The sequence below is a fragment of the Gavialis gangeticus genome, unplaced genomic scaffold (assembly GCF_001723915.1).
Source record: "Gavialis gangeticus isolate Ggan-Ray unplaced genomic scaffold, GavGan_comp1, whole genome shotgun sequence".
In the NCBI taxonomy this organism is placed as follows: domain Eukaryota; kingdom Metazoa; phylum Chordata; order Crocodylia; family Gavialidae; genus Gavialis; species Gavialis gangeticus.
This window is the reverse complement of record NW_017729004.1, coordinates 41,391,343-41,411,619: the sequence shown is the minus strand read 5'-3', so window position 1 is coordinate 41,411,619 and position 20,277 is coordinate 41,391,343. Positions and strand designations below refer to the sequence as shown.

Sequence of the window (20,277 nt, the reverse complement as noted above, 5' to 3'; positions counted from 1 at the left end):
CTGTCTTCATGGGCCATTCTCTAGAAATCTAAAAAAAATTACTTACTGAAGTCAATTAATTTAAATTTCTGGATATGGTCCTATGGATCTTACTCAGGCAGAACAGTCCTATAAAAGAGAGAGATCCCTGAAACATGAATGGAAGTCCATCACTAATTATGAATGATGTAGAATCCTGGCTAGGTTGTTACCAAGTACCATTCTTGCTAGGGGAGTCTACTTTGCTGACACAATGCATGAACTATGTGCAGTGTCTATGGTGCTGAAAGGTAACAAGTGGGTGGAGATCAATACAGAAGAAGGAATGAATCCTGCACCACCAAAACCAATAGAAACTTTGCAGTGGCTGTGGAATCAGGCACATAGAAGGGTGAACTAGTGATAAAAGAAGAATAAATGTGTGATTGTCTATTTGTGTGTCTGCCTAAAATTACCTGTCTTTTCTCTTGATGAGTCAGCCCTAATTGGAAATCATCCTAATTTTAGAACTATTAATTTGCAGAAAAATGTGCAGAACATTCTAAAATATACATTTTAATGAAAAATACATTTCATGCTGTAGATCATGACGATTTTAATTTTGCATTTGTACAATAGGAATGCTTCCAATTACATGTGATAAAATTATAGTTAAGCTTTAGATATTATTGAAGTCAACAGGTTTTTCACGGTAATTCCTTGGTGCAACACCTTTTTTTGTTTTGATGTATCAATTTAGTTTCATAACAGAAATGAGAGATTTCAAACAGGCTATTTCTTGGTAATAGCTGTCTTTCTGGCATAGTTATATTTCCTTTTTTTGTGATGGATGCTTTGCAGCTGAGAGATAATTTAATAGTTCTGAAATTTCTCCTTAAATTGTTTAATGTTGTTATTCACTATACTGTACATTCAATTATGCACTGCTTTTCATCTTACTGTACAATAGTTAAGAGATAAATTAGTCATTACTCTAAAAACTGGAATACAGTCACTAGTGGGGCAGAACTTTTAAGCTGTAGCCAAGCACAGCAACACTGCAAAATGAGTGTTTCTTAATTATTTGATTGCATTATACAAGAAGTTAGACTCCACTGTAATAATTATAATAATTTTTCCTGATTTTTCAGAGCCTAAATTTTAAACCAATCTTTATATTCAAATAAAGCACTTGTGCTTATTTATGGAAGGCAGTGCTTAATTCCATTGAAAACCATCTGTATTTTTAATTAGACTTCAAATGTAAAATTGGGGGACTGAAATGACTTTTGCTTCCTGAACTTTAGGGACTGCAATAGTAAATAAAAGAAAAATGAGTTTGAGACAGAGGCTTTTTTATCTCATTTTGCTAAAAGTGAACAAATTTAGTCACGGCAAAAATCTACTTGTTAAAGTACTACTTTTTAAAACTTGAAAGGTTAGTTTTCAGATCTCGGAAAGTTCCAAACCATGTTCTTCGCCTTGGCTGTCTTACTGTGAAGTCTTCCAAATATGTCAGCTGTAAGTAATCAGTTTTGCTCTTGTGTTCTTATAAAATCCTACACATGATTTTTCCATTGTGCATTAAAGCCATGTATAATTACAACTACTCTCACGTACAGCAATGGCTGTCAGTGCCACCAAAGTAGTTGTTATCAATTTCACCACTTTGGAGAACATCTGACATTCAGTTTGGCTGAGTGAAGAGAAGTATTTATGAACTGACTTCAAACATTCTTTCTATAAAATGACACTTTACTTGCAATTAATACAGGTTAGTAATCAGATGATCATGAGGGAAACTGAAACCATAAACCCAACACGTATCTTGAAATTACATTTCTATTATGTCTACAGTTGTTATGGATACGTAAAGATTTTTGGGAAGTTCTGGAGTCTCTTCAAATTTTGGCTGAATATTGGCCACCATAAATCAATTCCTTCCAGTAGATGTACTTATGCAACTCCTTTGATGAATCTAGGTGTCCCCTATTTACATTTTCTTGGGACCTTTTTCATCCTTGGAAGCTCAGGCTTCTTGACATTCTCCAGTTTTAAACTTTTCTAGTAGATTAGCTACCAGAATAAAGCAGAAGTTTTCATTGTATTGGATAGATTAAATTGTCTTTATTATAAGAGTTGTTTGCTGAAAAAGTTACTGTTACTGAAATATCCAACTCCTACAGACAGGCTATGGTTAATACTTTAGTTTCCCGCAGTACCACAGAGAAAGTTAAACTTTTCATCTGAGCTGCTATATCCCAATTCAGCTCATCTATATCAAGATCTTCTGCTGCATCATTTAAAACCTCCCAAGTTTCCCAGTGCACAAGTAAGCTCTCAGAAATGGATGCCAATGCATCTGCATTGAGGGTCCATCTTGTTGGACAGATACAGGTGCCTAGTAATGTACTTAAAACCCCATATTTTATGCCCAGAAATATGGCATTTTGTTAATCTGATTTTCAAATTAAGGTTGCCTTTTTGTAAGCAAAAGCAGGAGTATCTGTTAGTACCTTTTCATAAGGTACTGTCAAATGTCAAGCATGTCCATAGCAAAATGTAGTTGCTCTTGGTGGTTACTTCCGCTACAGATTGACTGCTGTGCCTGGCCGTGTCAACACCAGATGTTTACTGTGCAGTACCTCATTACTGCTGCGCAATAGCTCATTCATACTGCGCAGTAGCATTGTAGGGTATGAACTGTGATGTGATGCTACAACGCAGTCGTAACAAGCTACTGCACAGACAGCGTCTCCGCGAAGCCATGCAGGGATGCTACTGCCGGTTACTGCGCAGTCATTTAGTACTTAGTTATGCAAGTGCTCGGCCCCTGATACTAACCTTTACCTAATTAGTGATCTTCATAGCATATCTGCAATAGTTGTCAATGCTTACATTTCAATGTTCTATTATAGCTTCACTTATTGATATGATTACGTTTGCTTTACGTATGCAAAGCTACATTGCATAATCCAATGTGTAATTTATGAACAGCCATGTCACCAAGATATCATCGTCATAAAAACACTTACTCTATTTTTGGAGAAGCTTTTTTTCATTTATCATAATTATGTATCATTATCCAATTTTTTACTCAGAAATACTTTTCACAATTTTAAGAGGCATATTTTCCATTATTTCATTTTACATAGCTGGATTTATGATTTTTTTCTACGTAAGGGCACATTTTCAATGTGTTCATGGCAGTGGCCTTGAAGTAGTGTTGTCTGGCAAAACAACATTTTCTTTTTTCTTGCTTTTGAATGTCACCATGGTTCTTGTAGTTTTTGAAGCACATCAAATGTTCTGTGGTGATAAGCAGCAACTTTCAAAATTTGTCTGAAGCCTTTTCCCGAGTTAACAATAACAATCTTGTGGAAGTTTCACTTGCTGAGTTAAAATAGTTTGTTCCTTGAAGCAGTACAGCAACAGAAGCAAAATGTCTATATATGCTATCACTAGCTCCATCATAATGGGACCACTGAAAAGCATCAAAGTAGCATGAGTAGAACAGCTTTGGAAGACTAGCTTTGTTTTTCAGTTATACATAGGGAAAAACTTAGTCATTGCTGATAATGTGCCTTAGAAATGCTGGCAGAATCAAATACTTACATTTAGATCCTGTACAAGGCAATGGTGGACACCACTCAGTATTACAACCAGCAGATTGTAGTTCCTCAGTTATTAAATAGCCACATTTAAATTATTTAATTTTAGTACCTTGAAAAATGTCCATTTTGTTTTTGTACCTCATTCAGTCACTACTCAGTAAGACTGGCTTCTGACTGAAGAATTCAATACATACACATATATTCTATGGGAAACTGAAATATGTAGCTTGCCTTTTGGTTTTAAATATTCTTGGTATTAGTATTAGTATTGGTATTCTTTGTAGAACAATGTAGATTGTGGAAGAATGAAGAAAGGGAACAGCCTGCATCTGATTTGTTGATTACACTTGGGAATGACTACTTTTACGTTTTGCTTATGTAACTCTTTGACTTATCTTTTACTTAGACAAAGAAAAGGCTAAAAGTAAGATGGCAGTGGGAGGCCTGCTAGCCCCCAAGCATGATGGAATGGTGTCAGAGATTGAAAAGAGACAGCCAAAGAATCATGGCTCTGTGATATCTGTCTCCCCACTCCTCACACACACCCTTTGTAATAACAGCACATAGAATTTGTGTATGAATGGAGGAAGAAAGAAGAAAAGACCAGTCATAAGGCTTTGGGAGTCAGTCCCAGGTGAGAAGCAGCAGAATAGACCTGTCATTGGTCCCGTGAGATAGAGGGGATCAGAAGTCCTTCTGTAGAGATAGAGGAGGCGGCTCCATGGCAGGGGGTCAGACTAGATGATCTGTCTAGGTCCCTTCCGACTCATTGATTCTATGATTCGATGATTCTAGTCTCTCAAAATGTCTTATGCCTCTTTTTTAAAGTCCATTTAGTTGTGCCTCACTGAGGTTCCCAACTGCTTCTTTGCATTTAAACAGTATCTGTTGAGTATGCTAAGTGGACTCAAATGTCACTTCGTGCACATTTAACAGTTTTACAAATAGCATGCAGGCCTGCTATTCAGAAAGTTTTGTCTCTAATATGATATGTGAGGCATCATGCTTGTTTCTCACAGTGAGGAAATTCCCTCTTTGGCAAAAGCAATTTCTGAAGTTGGCAGAGTTGCACAGAAACATGGGTGTTTACTAATAAATAATGTTACTAACTGATCAATGATGTTACCGATGCTATGGAGACCATCAGTTTCCTGCTTCATCAGTGTCTGAGAAATGTCTGTACTTGCTAGATAGTCTGTGATCAAGTGCACAGAGATGAAACTAATTCTCTTTTCTGAGTGAAATTTTTGGGCTCCTTGCTGGTGCATGCTGTTTCAGTTTGCTCTAACCGGCATTTCATCTCTGTGATACATAGCACACAGAGAATTACTTGCAACTACTGAGGAATGCACACCCACATACACACACATGCACCCACCAACTTACCCCCTTACCCTGTGCAAAATGTCTGTACACAAGAATTCTTCAAAGGTTCTTGATCTTATACTCAGGGATAATAGACTTCATCCCCTCTGGGATAATGACTTCTGAATTTAAGAACTAGGGATATTGAGCTCAGTTCCTCCAGAAGGAAGAAAAATAGTTCTCTGGGTCAGACCTGATTGAGAGTCACCACCAAAAGGAAGCCAGATTCAAGCCTGCACAGATTCAAGTCCTCTTGAATACAGCACTTCTTAGTTTCAGAGTCTGGCACTTCCTTTACCCTCAGTCATGAGGAAAACCCTTACGGATAGTGATACTGCAAATCATGCTATAGAGATCATTAGCCATGAAGAGAGAAATTAGTTATTTGAAAGTTTAGCATCAGTTCATAGGCCTAATATATGGTAGTATGTGAAATGGGACACAACACAGTTTTGAGTTACTACCTCTAGGGTACATAGTAATAACTTGCTCAATGGTATTACTTCAGTAAATAACACAGAATAGCTAATGCCAACACAAACAACAAAGGAGACAGGAGGTTTTCAGTGATAGGACTAGAAACCTCTGAGAACAATGAGCACACTCATGTAAGTACTTTGCAGATCCTATGAAGTAATGTTCCCCAGGCAAGCTGGCAACATTACTGACTTGGAAGCCTACAAAAGACTTGCAATGCCACTTCTACACAATTGACTTGACAAGATTAACTTCCAAAAACGTATGAAGGTTTTCTCTGCACTTATGAGCATCAAAGATGGAAATGGTGTGGAGTTATGAAAACATAATGAAAGAGCAGAACATTGCCAAATGTAAACGTTTTAATCAGTTTTTTTTGTTTGTTAGTCTACTACCACCCAAACAACCAAATGACTGACTTATTTTCACAGACGGTAAGGGTGGTATCTAGTTTCAGTCTCCATACTATCAATGAGATGTATGCATACTGTGGCTTTGGTCCAACAAAGCATTTAAACATGTGCTTAAATTTAGACAAGTGAAGTTTCTAGATTTCAGTGGTGTTACCATATTTACCCAAATCCAAGATGACTTCTAATTTAAGATGACCCCTCCAAATAGTTAGATTCTAGACAATGGAAAATTATATTATATCTGTGATTTATAATTTATAATTTTCCATGTCTAGAATCCAATTATTGGAAAATTGTCTTAAATTCATCCCACCTCAACCACTGTAGCAGGGAAAGCAGAAGCAAGGGGGGTGCGTGGTGGTGGTGCAGGTGGCAAGGGAGTCAAGTGACCTGATCCATGCCCTGTCTCCCTTGTACCTTGGCCCCAGCACTTGTCCCTTCTGCCACCTTCCCCTCCGTGCCTGTAACGCCCGGCTCCAGCTGCAGCCTGTGCCCATCCAGGCTGCCTGGAGCCACAATGTGTTCCTTGTCTCTAGCTGGAGTGGACTAAAGCAAGAGCCACAGCTGAGTGATGGGGGGAGGAGGGGGAGGGCAGGAGTTGGGAAGGTGGTGTGGGGGGCAGAAGCAGCTGCAAGGGGCAAAGAAGTGGTGGAGTTTGGCAGTGGCTGTGGCTCTGACTCCTATCTTGAGGCCAGGGTTGGGGTCAGAGCTGGAACCACAGCAGCTGCTTGCCACCCTGCTTTTTACTGAAATCCAAGACAAGGGGCTTTCCCTCCTATGTTGACTGGGGTAAAAACCTTGTCTGAGATTTGATAAAATACAGTACTGACCTGTATAACATTAGGCACGTGCTTAAATGCCTTACTAGAAAAAGGACCCTGAGATTTCATTAAACAAACTGTTAAATTAGATAATAAATACAATTCATAATTCTCCTAATGCTTACAAAAAAATTAATTAATAGTGTTTTGCCTTTCATCAGACTGTTGCATTACTTTTAAAATATCACATATTCACACTTGTCTGATAATAATGTGTGCTCATAAAAACGTAAACCTTTCAGGTATATCTTTTCAGAAGAGTATGGATGGAATTAAATACAGGGTTCTTACATATTAAGAATCCTGTACTCATAAATGTTACTGAAAATGTACCACTGACTATTGGATAATGGGATATACTGGATTTCAGATTCATGCCATATCAAAGATAGAATATAGAAATAAAAAGGATCACACTGTAGTGTAAGCTATGCAGCTAGAAATACATAACGAAATAACAAAGTACATTATTTCCCCCCCAAATTTTGTACTCACCATCTTCATACAAATTGTACATTTCTGTTCCAAGTGTAATCTGAACATCTGTAACTCCTCCTTTCTTTTCTTTTCTCTCTGTAGATGATTGGGAAGGTATCTGTGGCTAGTAGGGGAACATTTTCTGGTTAAGGCTGATCATAAGCTGATTAAGTCGATTTAATTCAATTCAGTTTATTAGGGATTCTGGCTGAAAGCCATTCTCCCCAAACAACATAACATAGCAACATAACAGACATATAAGCATAATATAAATTTAAACACAATTAACAGAAATGCAAATATAATAATAAAACAGGGCCAATCGTTATAAAAGCATTATTCCTACTCCTAGAATTAACATAACCAAGTACAAATATGGTGATAAATCAGATTATGAATTTATAAAAATATTATGCATAGTCCACAATTAACACAGTAAAAAACAAATATAGTAATAAAGTTTAATCGGTCATATCAACAGTAAAGGTTGTTTAGCTCTGATTGCTTCAGCCTTATAAGCAAAAACTGCAAGATGGTTTACTACATATGGATGTTTGCTGGAGGAGCCATATTCATTTCTCTCTATTTGAAAAGTATGCCAATTTCTGCAAGAACAGTGATAAATGCTTTCTCCTTAATTCGTTATATAGAGGACATTCTAAAACATAATGAATAGTATCTTCCAAAACTCCTAGACAGGCTGGGTAACATCTTTTAACCCTTGGAAGAGAAAGTCTACGACCAGCCAAAACAGCTGTGGGCATCTGTTTGGTCCTAAATCTAGTCAAAGAGGTTTGCTATTTAGTGTTGAGATGCAGCTGTAAATACCTTTCTCCACCCCCAGTCCCCCCAATCTAATTTCCAAAGAATATATAGAGGGGCAATGCGAGTAGTCCTAGCCACTGCAAAATCATTCTGCCTGACAACATCTTGGGACCTCTGGAAAACCCGGATCTTTTCTATGGGGGAGAAGAGTCTTTCATTGTCTTTGACATAGTGTCCCATCCTGGAAAATGCAAAAGTGTGGGGAGAAAAGCTAGCCAGGGAGATTGAAGAGAAGGGGGATTATTGATGTCTTCTATATAGCATAATTTGAGCAAGCAAGACAGTAGAAGAGGCAGGATTTTAAACCAGAATCCTGCCATTCTAATAATAATATTAGTTAAAATGGAATCTAATCCCATCTCTAATCTCAAGAAGGATGCGGGAGTTGAAGAAGGAAGACCTAAAAGAGCCCTAAGAAACTTATTCTGAGGTATGTCTACATCATTACTGGTGGCATAGCCCCACACATCAGCACCATACAGGTTCTGGGACGCAACTTTGGCTTTATATGTTAATATGAGAGCTTGGACTGATTGTCCTGCTGTGGTCTCATAAAATTTCTTTATAGCCACTGCTGATTGGGCTGCCTTAGTTTTAACCAACTGAATGTGGTGTTTCCATGATGGAAAAGCTGTAAACATCACACCCAGGTACCTATAGGTTTTAACAACTTCGAGTTTGATTCTCTCCGTATTCCATGGGTATTTCATCAAACATTATTTTGGATTTATCATAATTTAACTTTGTTATTTTGTACACAAAGATGCTCAAAAGTTGTAATTGATCTATGTAATCCAATGGGAAATCTTGACAGTATGATGGTGTCATCTGCGTACATTAAAATAAGGATTGGGGTTGCTAGTAATTTTGGGGAATGAAAACGAGCATCCTGCATGTTTCCAATAATGTCATTCACATAAAGTTTAAATAGCAAGGGGGCCAAAATATATCCTTGTCTAACCCCTTTTTGTATCTGAAATTTCTGTGTAAGTGCGCCCTCTCAGGCCCCACCTAACTTGGGCCCATATATCTCTATGATATTCTATCAGCAGATGCAAAAGAGAAGGGTCAATCCCATAATTTAACAATTTTTCCCAAAGTTTACTTCTATCTATACCATCAAAAGCTCTTGATAGATCAACAAATGCAACATACAATGCTGATTTGTGCATTTGCATATATTTGCGTCTGAAAAACCGAAGGATAAATATGGTATCAATAGCGGAATACCCATCCTTAAATCCAGTCTGATGTTCATATAATATGTTTTCTCTTTTTACCCATGCTATGAGATGGTATAACAAGTGGTGCCCAAAGATTTTAGCTGAGACATCTATTAAATTTATTATATTATTTGATTTGGTAGAATAGATATAATTCTATGGAAGAACAGATCATTCACAATCTCTGTATGAATGTGATTAAGGTGTTTATATTTTCACATACAGCTTTCTGAGAGAAAGCTATGTGATACATGGATAGCATTCAGACTTTTTTTTACTTATTGCTAATCTTTTCTTTTTCTTTTAAAACTTTGTGTAAGCTAATTGCATTTTTAGATGGAGAGCTAGAGTTGTTCTTATAACCTTGATGTGTATTCTCTTGAATTCCATATAACAACTCTAACAAAATGTTTGGTATTACTTTTTCATTTTTTTTAAAAGGCATCAACAATGTTTTATTTTCATTACACTTCAATACTATGCTGGTCCCAGGCTCTTAATATTCCATTTCACTCTGTTTAACTACATCTATTTTACTGTCATCTTAAATTTTAATGTCTAAATATCTGTCATTCAGAAGTCTAATCAACAAACCCACGGAACTGACAAAAACATTTGCCAAAAAGTAGTTACTGTGGTCCCAAATTAAGTGCATGATTCCTATCTATTTTAGTCAGAGCTGACCCTTATCAGGCTCATACAGTTCTTGTTTCATACTGTTTATGACAGTTATATCAATTCATACTCAGAAGGCAATATCTCCAACCATAAAAGCCTAGAATTGTTTGTAAATAATACCTTATAGTTAAAACAGAATCTTGTATTTATTATGAAATGCATACAATAACAATGCAATATAAGAGTGGCCCTATTACACAGTCACTATTTAACACTGAAAATTTTGTATTGTAAAAATCACTACATTCATGTAAAAGTAAACAGCACTTGTAAAGGACTATTAGCATGTAGACCAGCACAGAGAATTTTCAGATTTGTACAACAAAGCATTGGCTGCTATTAAAAAAAAAAAAAAAATCAGCAGATCAGTCTTTCATTGTACAAACCATAGATTTTGATTCTTACGTAAAATCTGATCCCATACTTCTCAGAATTGTCAAAAATTGTACTATGCACATTAATCACAGAAAAAATTAGAACATCATTTACATTTAGTGAAAAATTAGGTTGCATACCAAACGTGAGGGCACATATAAACCACCTCTATCCATCTTCATTTCACTTGAACCAGTTTCAATACAGAGAGGAACAGCAACCTGCAAGTAACAAATCAACTACAAATTAAATATGTTTAAAACAGTCTTTGCTCAAGACCCTATATACTGGCATATAAGTAAGTAACATTAATAAAATACTGAAATGGTATATGTCTTATTCATCTGATTACATAGGGAATACGTAGAATAATGACACAGACAAGATATACTTAAAAAATATGTGGTTTCATATATGGTTGAATTAAAACATCTCTTTCATAACTAGGAGAATGGAATATATCCAGAGCTGGATTTGGTGTGACCTTACTCAGTAAAAAGTATGGATCAGTACAAAAATATGTAAATGCAACATTAATATTTTAATTTAATTTCATCATTATAAAGAAATTCTACATTTGATTCTGCAGCAAATGGACATTTTCTGCAGCAAATATTCTGCTTTTATGCATTAAAAGTCTGTTCTGCAAGGCACTCAAATACATGCTTAAATTTAAGCAAAGGGGTAGCTCTCTTGATGATACTTTTCCTTTGCAGGTACAATCAGAATTAGAATAATAAAATCATAGAACTTTAGGGTTGGAAAGGACCTCAGGAGGTCATCTAGTGCAACCCCTTGCTCAAAGCAGGACCAGCCCCAACTATGTCATCGCAGCCAGGCCTTTGTCTCCCCAGGTCTTAAATTGCTATATCACTTCTTGCCTGACCTCTCAATCTGGACTGATTTTACTGACTTTCCTTTTGAACTATAAGTTAGGGGAATGTAGGGGTATTTTATGACTTCACTCATTTCCTTAGAGCCAACTGAGTGTGGATGTATATCTTTATTCCTTAGGATAGGCATCTGCAGTTAAAATAAGTTAGATCCAACAGAAGTACTCTTTGACACAGTCTTTGAATTGGAAGCATTCAACTGCAGGTTTTATAGACTTCTTTTGTTACGTCAAGTTCTATTGTGCAGGTGATAAAAGTCTAGTAGATAGGAGAACTGTGGCCCACTACAGCTGTGACCAACCTGAAGCAAAAAGCCATCAAAACACTGCCCTGACATCAAAATGCAAGCACCTCTGCTAATAAAAGTTTTTTTTTTCCTCTGGATAAACTCAACTGCCACGTAATAAATATGTTTAATAAACTCTCAAGTTCTATTTTACCAAAATTTCCGCCTTATATGCTCGTCTAAATAAAATGTATCTATCCAATTCCCTAGAGTAACATTGTAAGAATACAATTTGTCTTGAATATAGGGCAGTAAGTATTTGTGCCAGGGCAGAAGTGGACCAGGGATTGAACTGTGATTCTTCTGAAATTTAGAGAATTGAGATTTAATTTAAGACTCAAAGGACTCATAAGATTGAACCTCTCAGTCTTTCTTTAATCCAGAGGCGAAATTATCTGTGTGGGTACCTAGCTTAGATTACTTCCTCCTTAAGGCATCTCAGCTGTAATGGCAGCTGTTTTGGAGGAGAAGAAAAGGCCAGAATTAAAACTTCTCTCACTCTGTCATCCCACCCACTTCTGTAAGAAGTTAATGGAGACTTAATGGCTCCTTGAAGACTGCTGTTCCTTAATGTGTTGTGACACAATGCAAATAACTCACTGAGCAAAGAAGCTCCTTAGCACCCCTTTCTTTCCTATGTGGGTACCTTGGGCAAACTACAGTCATGCTCTTAGTTCTCAGATTAATTGAAGATTTTAAAATGGTATTATTTGTGGTGTACAAGACACTGTGATCTTTGCCTAACCTTGCTTCCCAACAAGAGCACCCATCCCTGAATTTCACCTACAGTTATGTACATAATTAGTAATAGCAACACAGAATTGTGAACGTGCAGATAAATATACACTGTATTTCAAGCACTGCCTCATAAATTTTATACTGCTTACTTTCAAATTTGTCTGACTTTATGCTGTATTTAAAAAGTTGAAAGAATTTCCAACCCTCCCATCCTCTCCCAAACTACTAAAAGGAACAAAACAATTGCCTAGTTGTCTTTACATACTGTTTGACTGAAGGTCGCATGGTTAAATGATGCTGACTGACGTTGTAGAGATTGCCTAAGAAACATCTCATTCTTAATGGCATGGAGGCTAAAAAAAGGGACAATGTGTTAATTCAAAACATAAATATGCTTTTATAGAGTTAAAAAAAGGTAGTGATTTAATATATTTTTGAATCATTACAATGAATTAATTTTAAAATATTGTTATTGATTTTCAAAATATTAACTAGGAAAAAAATGAAGTAAAGTAACCTTTTTCTGACATAAGAAACTGGTTGCTACTTAATCTAGAGTTAAACTGTACACAAAATAAAGACCTTACAAGAGCCTCAACTTCTGGATTGTTTAAAAACATGGATTATAATTCCATGGCCACTGACTAGTTACTTGAATTATCTCATATATTTTGTAGGACTATTAAGATTAAAGCTTGAGTTTTAAGACATGTTCTTTAAAATCCCACTTATATCTGTAAGCACTCAGCACAACTCAGGTCTTCAGTTCAACTCTTTTCCTTTAAATTACATTTTAAAACTCTATTCTTTTAAATTTTGACCAGGAGTTCAAAAAATACTGCGGCTAAGCTTCTCTCATGTAAGAGAACTGAGCAAGCCCTTGTATTTGTTGTCCTTCAGTGACTTCCTCCTCATCTCTGGACTCAGTTCAAAACTATTATTTCTCCTTTTCAAAAGTTGCTTGTCCTCTCTAATCTCATGTCCATTGACTTTTTAGCTAATTTACTCAGGTTACAAACAGATATTTCATTTGTCCTGGGAGGGAACTATTTTATCCTGGGACAAAGTTCAATCTTTCAGACATCCGTCTGTTATTCAAGGACAACCCCACAAAAGGGTTCTTGGAATAAGAAGTGCTAACAGCTTGTACCACAACATTGTGAAGTGCGTCTGAACAGTTGCTCCAGGACTGCATAATTAAATCAATGGCAGAAAAGCAGCAGTGTATGTAGCTGCTCACTAAACCCTGATTGGAAGGCTGATGTGTATGTATGCCAGTCCCGGGACAAACACAGGCACAACTTAACCCAAGACAAATGCAACATCTAGTTCCTCTAATTTTTTTTCTCTTGACCTTCTTTCTCAAATCATTATGTAACCACTTCTCAGTGGTTTTGCATTCCAAAATTTTCATTTTGTTTTAGACTACAAATGACAGACTAAGAATGGTTTTATGTTTTATATTAAAGGTATAATGATGAATAAAAGTATAAATATGGTAACTCTTTTTTCTAGTATCTTAAGTCTTGTTTCTTGTTAAAAGAAAAAAAAAACAATTCAAAAAGAACATCTGATGATGAAAGACATCTTATTTTACTGATATAACCTATTATAGACTTTCAGGAACACAAATGAAAACGATAAAGGAAAGAAAAAAACTAGGTTGAAAGCAGCAACAAAAAGCTTCTGTGCATCCTATATTATTGAAGAAATAAACTACTGCATTTACTTGAATCTAAGACTACAATGAATTTAAGATGACCCCCCCCAGTAATTAGATTGTATACACGGAAAAAATATAAATTTCTTATAATTTTCTGTGTATACAATCTAATTATTGGAGGGTCATGTTTAATTTATCTCCCCATTGCTGCAGTGGGGTAGGCAGTGGGGGGTGTGGAGGTGTCAAGCATCTTGTCCCCTCCTTGTGCCTGCCCCCCTTTACATTTCTGCCTCCTGCCTGTCCCCTGTTTCAGGTCCCTCCTTCCCTCATTGCTCCCCCTCCATGCCCCTTCCCTCCTAGCGTCTGCCTCCCCTCTCCTCTCTTTCCCTGCAGCCTCTGCTTCCCACCCCCCCTGCTCCTTCTCCCAGCCTGGCTGGAACCCAAGGGGCACTTTTACATTTGTTCCTACTCAATTAATTGAGTCTGCTGGAGTGTTCTAATCAGAACGCTCCAACATGCTGCGGTGTCTCATGTATTCAGTGTCTCCACATTTTAAAATGGCTTGTTGAACAAGCTTTAGTTAAAGCACCCCTGCTGTGATTTTGAAATTTGGGATGCAGGATGCATGAGATGCTGTGGGTGTTTTAATTAGAGCGACTTCTGACAGCTGCTCTAATTAAAATGTCCCTCCTCCCCACCCCAGAGCACATGTACAGATGCCCCAAGAGTTTCCCTAACCTGTTGGTTACGGCACTTTCCTGGGAAGTGGGTTTTAATACCCTCAAAATGAGGAGGGCCTAGACCCCAGGTCTCCTACTTCCCAAATTAGTACTCTAGCTATTAGGATATCAGACAAAAGGCAGATACTTCCACTTCCTGCTCCTCCTCTGCTACTGAACGGCAGGTATGCTCCCAGTGACTTTAGGTGCCTCCCCAACTGATTCAGGTTACAAAAGCACTTAGGCAGGAATTAGTCACATTTTCAACTGATCTGGATCACTTCTGAGTATGTGCAGTTGCCCAAGCATAGGCACTTAGGGATGTTTCCAGGACAAAATGGAGTCAATAATTAATCTAGGCACATGGCCAGTTTTGCAGCTGCTGGAGTGGGGTTGATCTTACTCATTTTTTGTGGCTTGTTCATCAATATTCTGTTTAAATCCTATTTATGTGCCCACAAGGCCAGTCTGGTCTGGCATCCATGGCACTGATACTGTAATCATGTAGAACTGAAAAATCTTTGAGGAATGGAACACTTGCACAGCTTTGGAATACAGCTCTTCACCTGTTTGAAATCTACTGAATTTTAACTCCAGTGTTCTAACACTATCTTAGCAGTGAAAACTGCCAGCTAATTTCTCAAAGTCCAGCTCAGTGCTGTACTTCAAACAGCTGTAAGGATTTTCTGTTTTTTTGCAAGGACTGCGTGCTACAGAAAAAAAATCTTTTGAGATCTAAGCATCCTAAAACAGTTCACATTTTAGAGTAAAAGAGGAAAACTTTACAATATTTTTCATTCTTCCTTCTGCATTTTCCTTCCTTCCTTCTGGTATTTATAAGTTTCTCCCTTTGATTATAAACTCTTGGGACTTGGGATTGTATCCTTAAATCAAAGGGATACATGCTATTTATATTTAGACACATATATTCCACTACTTAGGAACTAGTGTGTTAAGGTGATTAGAAAGGAGTACTAATTTGGTTGGAGTTTTAGGAAACAAGCTTCAGTCAAGCTGCTAGTCTGAGGAAGGGCTGTACAAATGGTGGCTCATGGGTTGCATGTAGCTCACGAGGGTTTAAATTGCATCAGATAACTTTTGAATTATGAACTTTTTGAGAGATTTTTAAAAAAATGAAAACTTTGGAGATCTTCAGGCAGAGTCTCAGAGGTGCTAAAATATTTTAACTATTTTAGAAATCAGGCCTAGTCAGCTCTGGGCTATTGCAACCAGCCAGTTTTGAAGTCTGATTAGATTGTTAGTAGCAGAAGAAATGTAAATAACCTCTCATCTATTGTGAAAACTGGATTAAGTGGAGAGATCTGTAAGAACAGCTTTGTTAAATGAGGAAATTAAACGAGACGTGTAGGGCTAATTTGACTACCTTTTGCTAAGACCCATAAAACCACAAACAGAATTCTGAATGAGGGTGGAGTAGAAAGAATCAAGTAAGCAATATACTACAGTCTGACTGTCTCAATAGTCTTAACCTTTTCTCAATGTACACCAACTGATTTTTAATGAATGTTAAGAATTATATATTTAGATGGCTTTTTAATTGGCTTTTATTACTTGCAAAAAGTTTTGCTTCAAGTTTTTTTTCCCCTTTCCTTCTCGGGATATAGAGTTTTCAGTCCCAAAATCACCAGTCACAATCTTGCCCCAAGTCCTAGTGTCTGAAAAACCATTCTCTCTGATAACTATTTGGTGGCTTAATCAAAATAAAGTGTTGGTCCAATGATAGTTTCTAATGACGTAAAAGTGTCCTCATCTCAAAAACCTGCATCACAATTAATGCTATCTGGCTTCTTTCATGGCAGTCCTAGCAAATCGGTAAGGAAGTCTGTATTGCTATGTTGCTTGTGTCTGTAAATTAAACAGGTTTTCAGTTTCTAGTATTACGCTGGCACTTTTCATGAGCATGAAAGTCACAAAATTGAAAAAGAATAAGAAAACTGATAAGACTTAATATATAATTTATTTGATGGAAAAAAGTTAAAAAGTAACTACAAGTACAAATATGATAGATATTAATATTCCCAAAATACTTGCAGATACTTCATCCATTATAGGAATTAATTTGGCCACAAGAGGGCTCCCATATTTTACAGTTAAATGCAACAGAAACAGGAGCATTATAAAGAATAATTATAATTTATAAAATTAACAACATTGTGAAACTAAAACAAAGTGTGCTTTCCAGGCAGTCACATTTCCATGGGAAACAAAACAACATAAGGTTTCACTGTGTGCAATACTTCAGTAAACTCAGAAGAAACTGAGGCAAAACAAGAAATTTCCTACAATCTGGCTATACAGCTCGCCATAAACAGAACATTAAATCAAACCAAATTAGTCTTTATTGTCTGAAAATAATTAGATTTAGATAAAAAGATAACACATTTACCTTCAACTGATTTAGATGCAATTTACTTTACTTTAATTGCCTCTGGTAGTTAGCCATATTATCCAGGCAGTAAGTGAAATTCCTCCTCAAGTCAAATTTGAAATTGCACTCTTTTCTCTTTAACATGGCTTGAGTTATTAAAGAAAGACTTAAAAATGTTGGTAATACTGCCTTTATATCACCATTCTCGCAGGGTCTGTGGCTTTGGGGCAAGGCCCCTATACAGACTGCCCATGCTGGGGAAGCCAGAATTTCTCAACTCCCAAGGCCAGGCCAGGGAGTTCCCAGCTCTTGGCTCAAGGCTCTAAATTGTGGCTCCACAGCAGGGAGTTTGGACATCTAAGAGCCCTGGTTAGTTGGATTCCCAGGCTACCTAATGCACAACTAAGAAATCCTGGTGTGGCTGGCTGCCTAAGAATTGCAAATATGGAAGAATCCCTGGTCCTGGGGCAGGTCACACTGTGGGGCTACAATTGAGTCAAAGACTTTTGGATCCAGTCCCTTGACTTCCAATTTCTAAATCTCAGCTCCATAGGAGGAATCCTAGAGGCCTTGAGAGCCCCGTTAAGGGGTTCCTGGTTCCCAGGTTCCCTGCTGGAGACTGAGAATCTAGTTTCGATTACTGGTGTGACTCTCTGGGTGTTTAGATTCCCGGCTTAATGCCGGTGGGTCTCTTGAAAGTTTCTGGGTTAAGGTTAGAGGGGATAGCAACAAGGGTGATGCCATAGTGGGTGTCTGCCATAGATCACCAGACCAGTAGGATGAGGTAGATAAGGCTTTCTTCAGACAACTAGCAGGAGTTTCTAGATTACAGGCCCTGCTTCTCATGGGGGACTTCAATCACCCTGACATCTTCTGGGAGAGCAGTACAGCAGTGCGCAGGCAATCTAGAAAGTTTTTGGAGAGTGTTGGAGACAACTTCCTGGTGCAAGTGTTGGAGAGACCAGCTAGGGGCCATGTTCTTCTTTATCTGCTGCTCACAAACAGGGAAAAAATGGTGGGGGATGTAGAAGCGGATGGCAAGTTGGGCAGCAGTGGCCATGAGATGACTGAGTTCAGGATCCTGACAAAAGGAAAAAAGGACAGCAGCAGAGTATGAACCCTGGACTTCAGAAAAGTTGACTTTGACTCCCTCATGGAACTGATGGGTAGAATCCCCTGGGAGACCAGTCTGAGGGGGAAAGGAGTCCCAGTGAGCTGGCTGTAGTTTAAAGCAACCTTACTGAGGGTGCAGGAACAAACCATCCCAGTGTTCAGGAAGAAGAGCAAATATGGCAGGCGGCCAGCTTGGCTTAGCAGAGAACTCTTCAGTGAGCTGAACCCCAAAAGGGAAGCTTACAAGAAGCAGAAACTTGGACAGATGACTAGGGAGGAGTATAATAATATTGCTTGGGCGTGCTGGGATGAAATCAGGGAGTGTTTATACTCATGCTCTGGGGGTGGGGAGGAGGTGCTTTAATTAGAGCAGCTCTAAGAGCTGCCATAATTAAAGTGCCCAGAGTGTCACATATACCAGTGTCCCCATACTGAAAAATGGCAGCAGGGTGCTTTAACTAAAGCTCATCAAATGAGAAGAATTAACCAAGTCTACTTCAATGTGCTGTAATTACAGCGTGTCACAGCAGCCTCACTGCACATGTATAGGTGCCCAGAAAGACCAAAGTCAAACTGGAGTTACAGCTAACCAGGGACATGAAAGGTAACAAGAAGGGTTTCTATAAGTATATCAGCAACAAGAGGAAGATTAGGGAAAGTGTGGGTCCCTTACTAAATGGGGGAGGCAGCTTAGTGACAGATGATGAGGAAAAGACTGAAGTACTCTATGCCTTTTTTACCTCGGTCTTCACAGGCGAGGTCAGCTCCCAGACTGTTGCACCAGGCAGCACAGTTTTGGGAGGAGGTGAGCAGCCCTCAGTGGTGAAATAACAGGTTTGGGACTATTTAGAAAAGATGAATGTGTACAAGTTCATGGGGCTGGATGCAATGCTCCCAAGGGTGCTGAAGAAGTTGGTTGATGTCACTGTAGGGCTTTCAAAGACAATGGTCTTTGAAAACTTGTGGCGATTGGGGGGAGTCCTGGACAATTGGAAAATATAGTGCCCATCTTGAAGAAAGGGAAGAAGGAGGATCCATGGAACTAGGCAGCCTCATCTCAGTCCCTGGAAAAATCATGGAGCAGGTCCTTAAGGAATCCATTTTTAAGCAGCTGGAGGAGAAGAAAGTGATCAGGAACAGTCAACATGAATTCACCATGGGCAAGTCATGCCTGACCAACCTGACTGCCTTCCATGACTAGCTCTGGGGAAAGTAGTGGATGTGATATACCTTGACTTTAGCAAGGTTTTTGATACCATCTCCCACAGCAGTCTTGCAAGCTAGTTAAGGAAATATGGGTTGGATGAATGGACTGTAAGGCAGATAGAAAACTGGCGGATTGTCAGGCTCAACAGATAGTGGTCAATGGCTTGAAGTCTATTTGGCAGCCAGTATCAAGTGGAGTGCCCCAGGGGCCAGCCCTGGGGCTGGTTTTGTTCAATATCTACATTAATGATCTGGAAGATGGGATGCAGTACACCCTCAGCAAGTTCACAGATGACACCAAGCTGGGGGGAGTAGTAAATATGTTGGAGGGTAGGGCTAGGATTCAGAGTGACCTTGACAAATTGGAAGATTGGGTCAAAAGAAATCTCATGAGGTTCAGCAAGGACAAGTTCTAAGTCCTGCACTTAGGATGGAAGAATCCCATGTACTTTAGGAAGGCCTTTGACATGGTTTCCCACCTCATTCTCTTAAAAAAAACTTGGTGACTGAGGCATTGATGCCTACACAGTCAGATGGGTGGCAAATTGGCTAGATGGCTTCACCCAGAGAGTGGTGGTGGATGGGTCATTTTCAACCTGGAGGGATGTGGGCAGTGCAGTCCCCAAGGTCTCTGTCATGGGGCCTGTACTGTTCAACATCTTTATCAGTGATCTGGATGTGGGTGTGGAATGCATGCTGTCCATATTCACTGATGACACCAGGTTGTGGGGTGAGGTGGGCATGCTTGAGGGGAGGGACAGGATCCAGCTAGATCTACACAAATTACAGAGGTGGGCGGATGAGAATAGGATGAAATTCAATGCAGACAAGTGCAAGGTGCTGCATCTAGGAAAAAGGAACCAGCAACCGACCTATAGGCTGGGGAACACCCTTCTTGTCAACACGGTGGCAGAAAGGGATCTTGGAGTCATTGTTGACTCTAGGATGAACATGAGCTGCCAATGTGAGGAAGCAGTCAGTAAGGCTAACCGCAACTTGTTATGCATCTACAGATGCATCACAAGCAGGTCCAGGGAGGTGATC

At 38.5% G+C, this 20,277-nt stretch overlaps 1 protein-coding gene across 1 annotated transcript in view; it reads right to left on the bottom strand.

Moving 5' to 3' along the window:
- Positions 1 to 3,177: 3,177 nt before the first annotated feature.
- Positions 3,178 to 20,277, bottom strand: part of CUNH10orf67 (chromosome unknown C10orf67 homolog) — a 121,101-nt gene continuing 104,001 nt past the window's right edge. Inside the window, exons 13-16 of the mRNA XM_019508297.1 lie at positions 12,409 to 12,496; positions 10,367 to 10,447; positions 7,144 to 7,249; positions 3,178 to 3,582 (exon numbers count right to left, since the gene is read on the bottom strand). Coding sequence (XP_019363842.1) covers positions 3,521 to 3,582; positions 7,144 to 7,249; positions 10,367 to 10,447; positions 12,409 to 12,496 — 337 coding nt within the window. The 3' untranslated portion in view covers positions 3,178 to 3,520. The remainder of the gene's footprint in view (positions 3,583 to 7,143; positions 7,250 to 10,366; positions 10,448 to 12,408; positions 12,497 to 20,277) is intronic.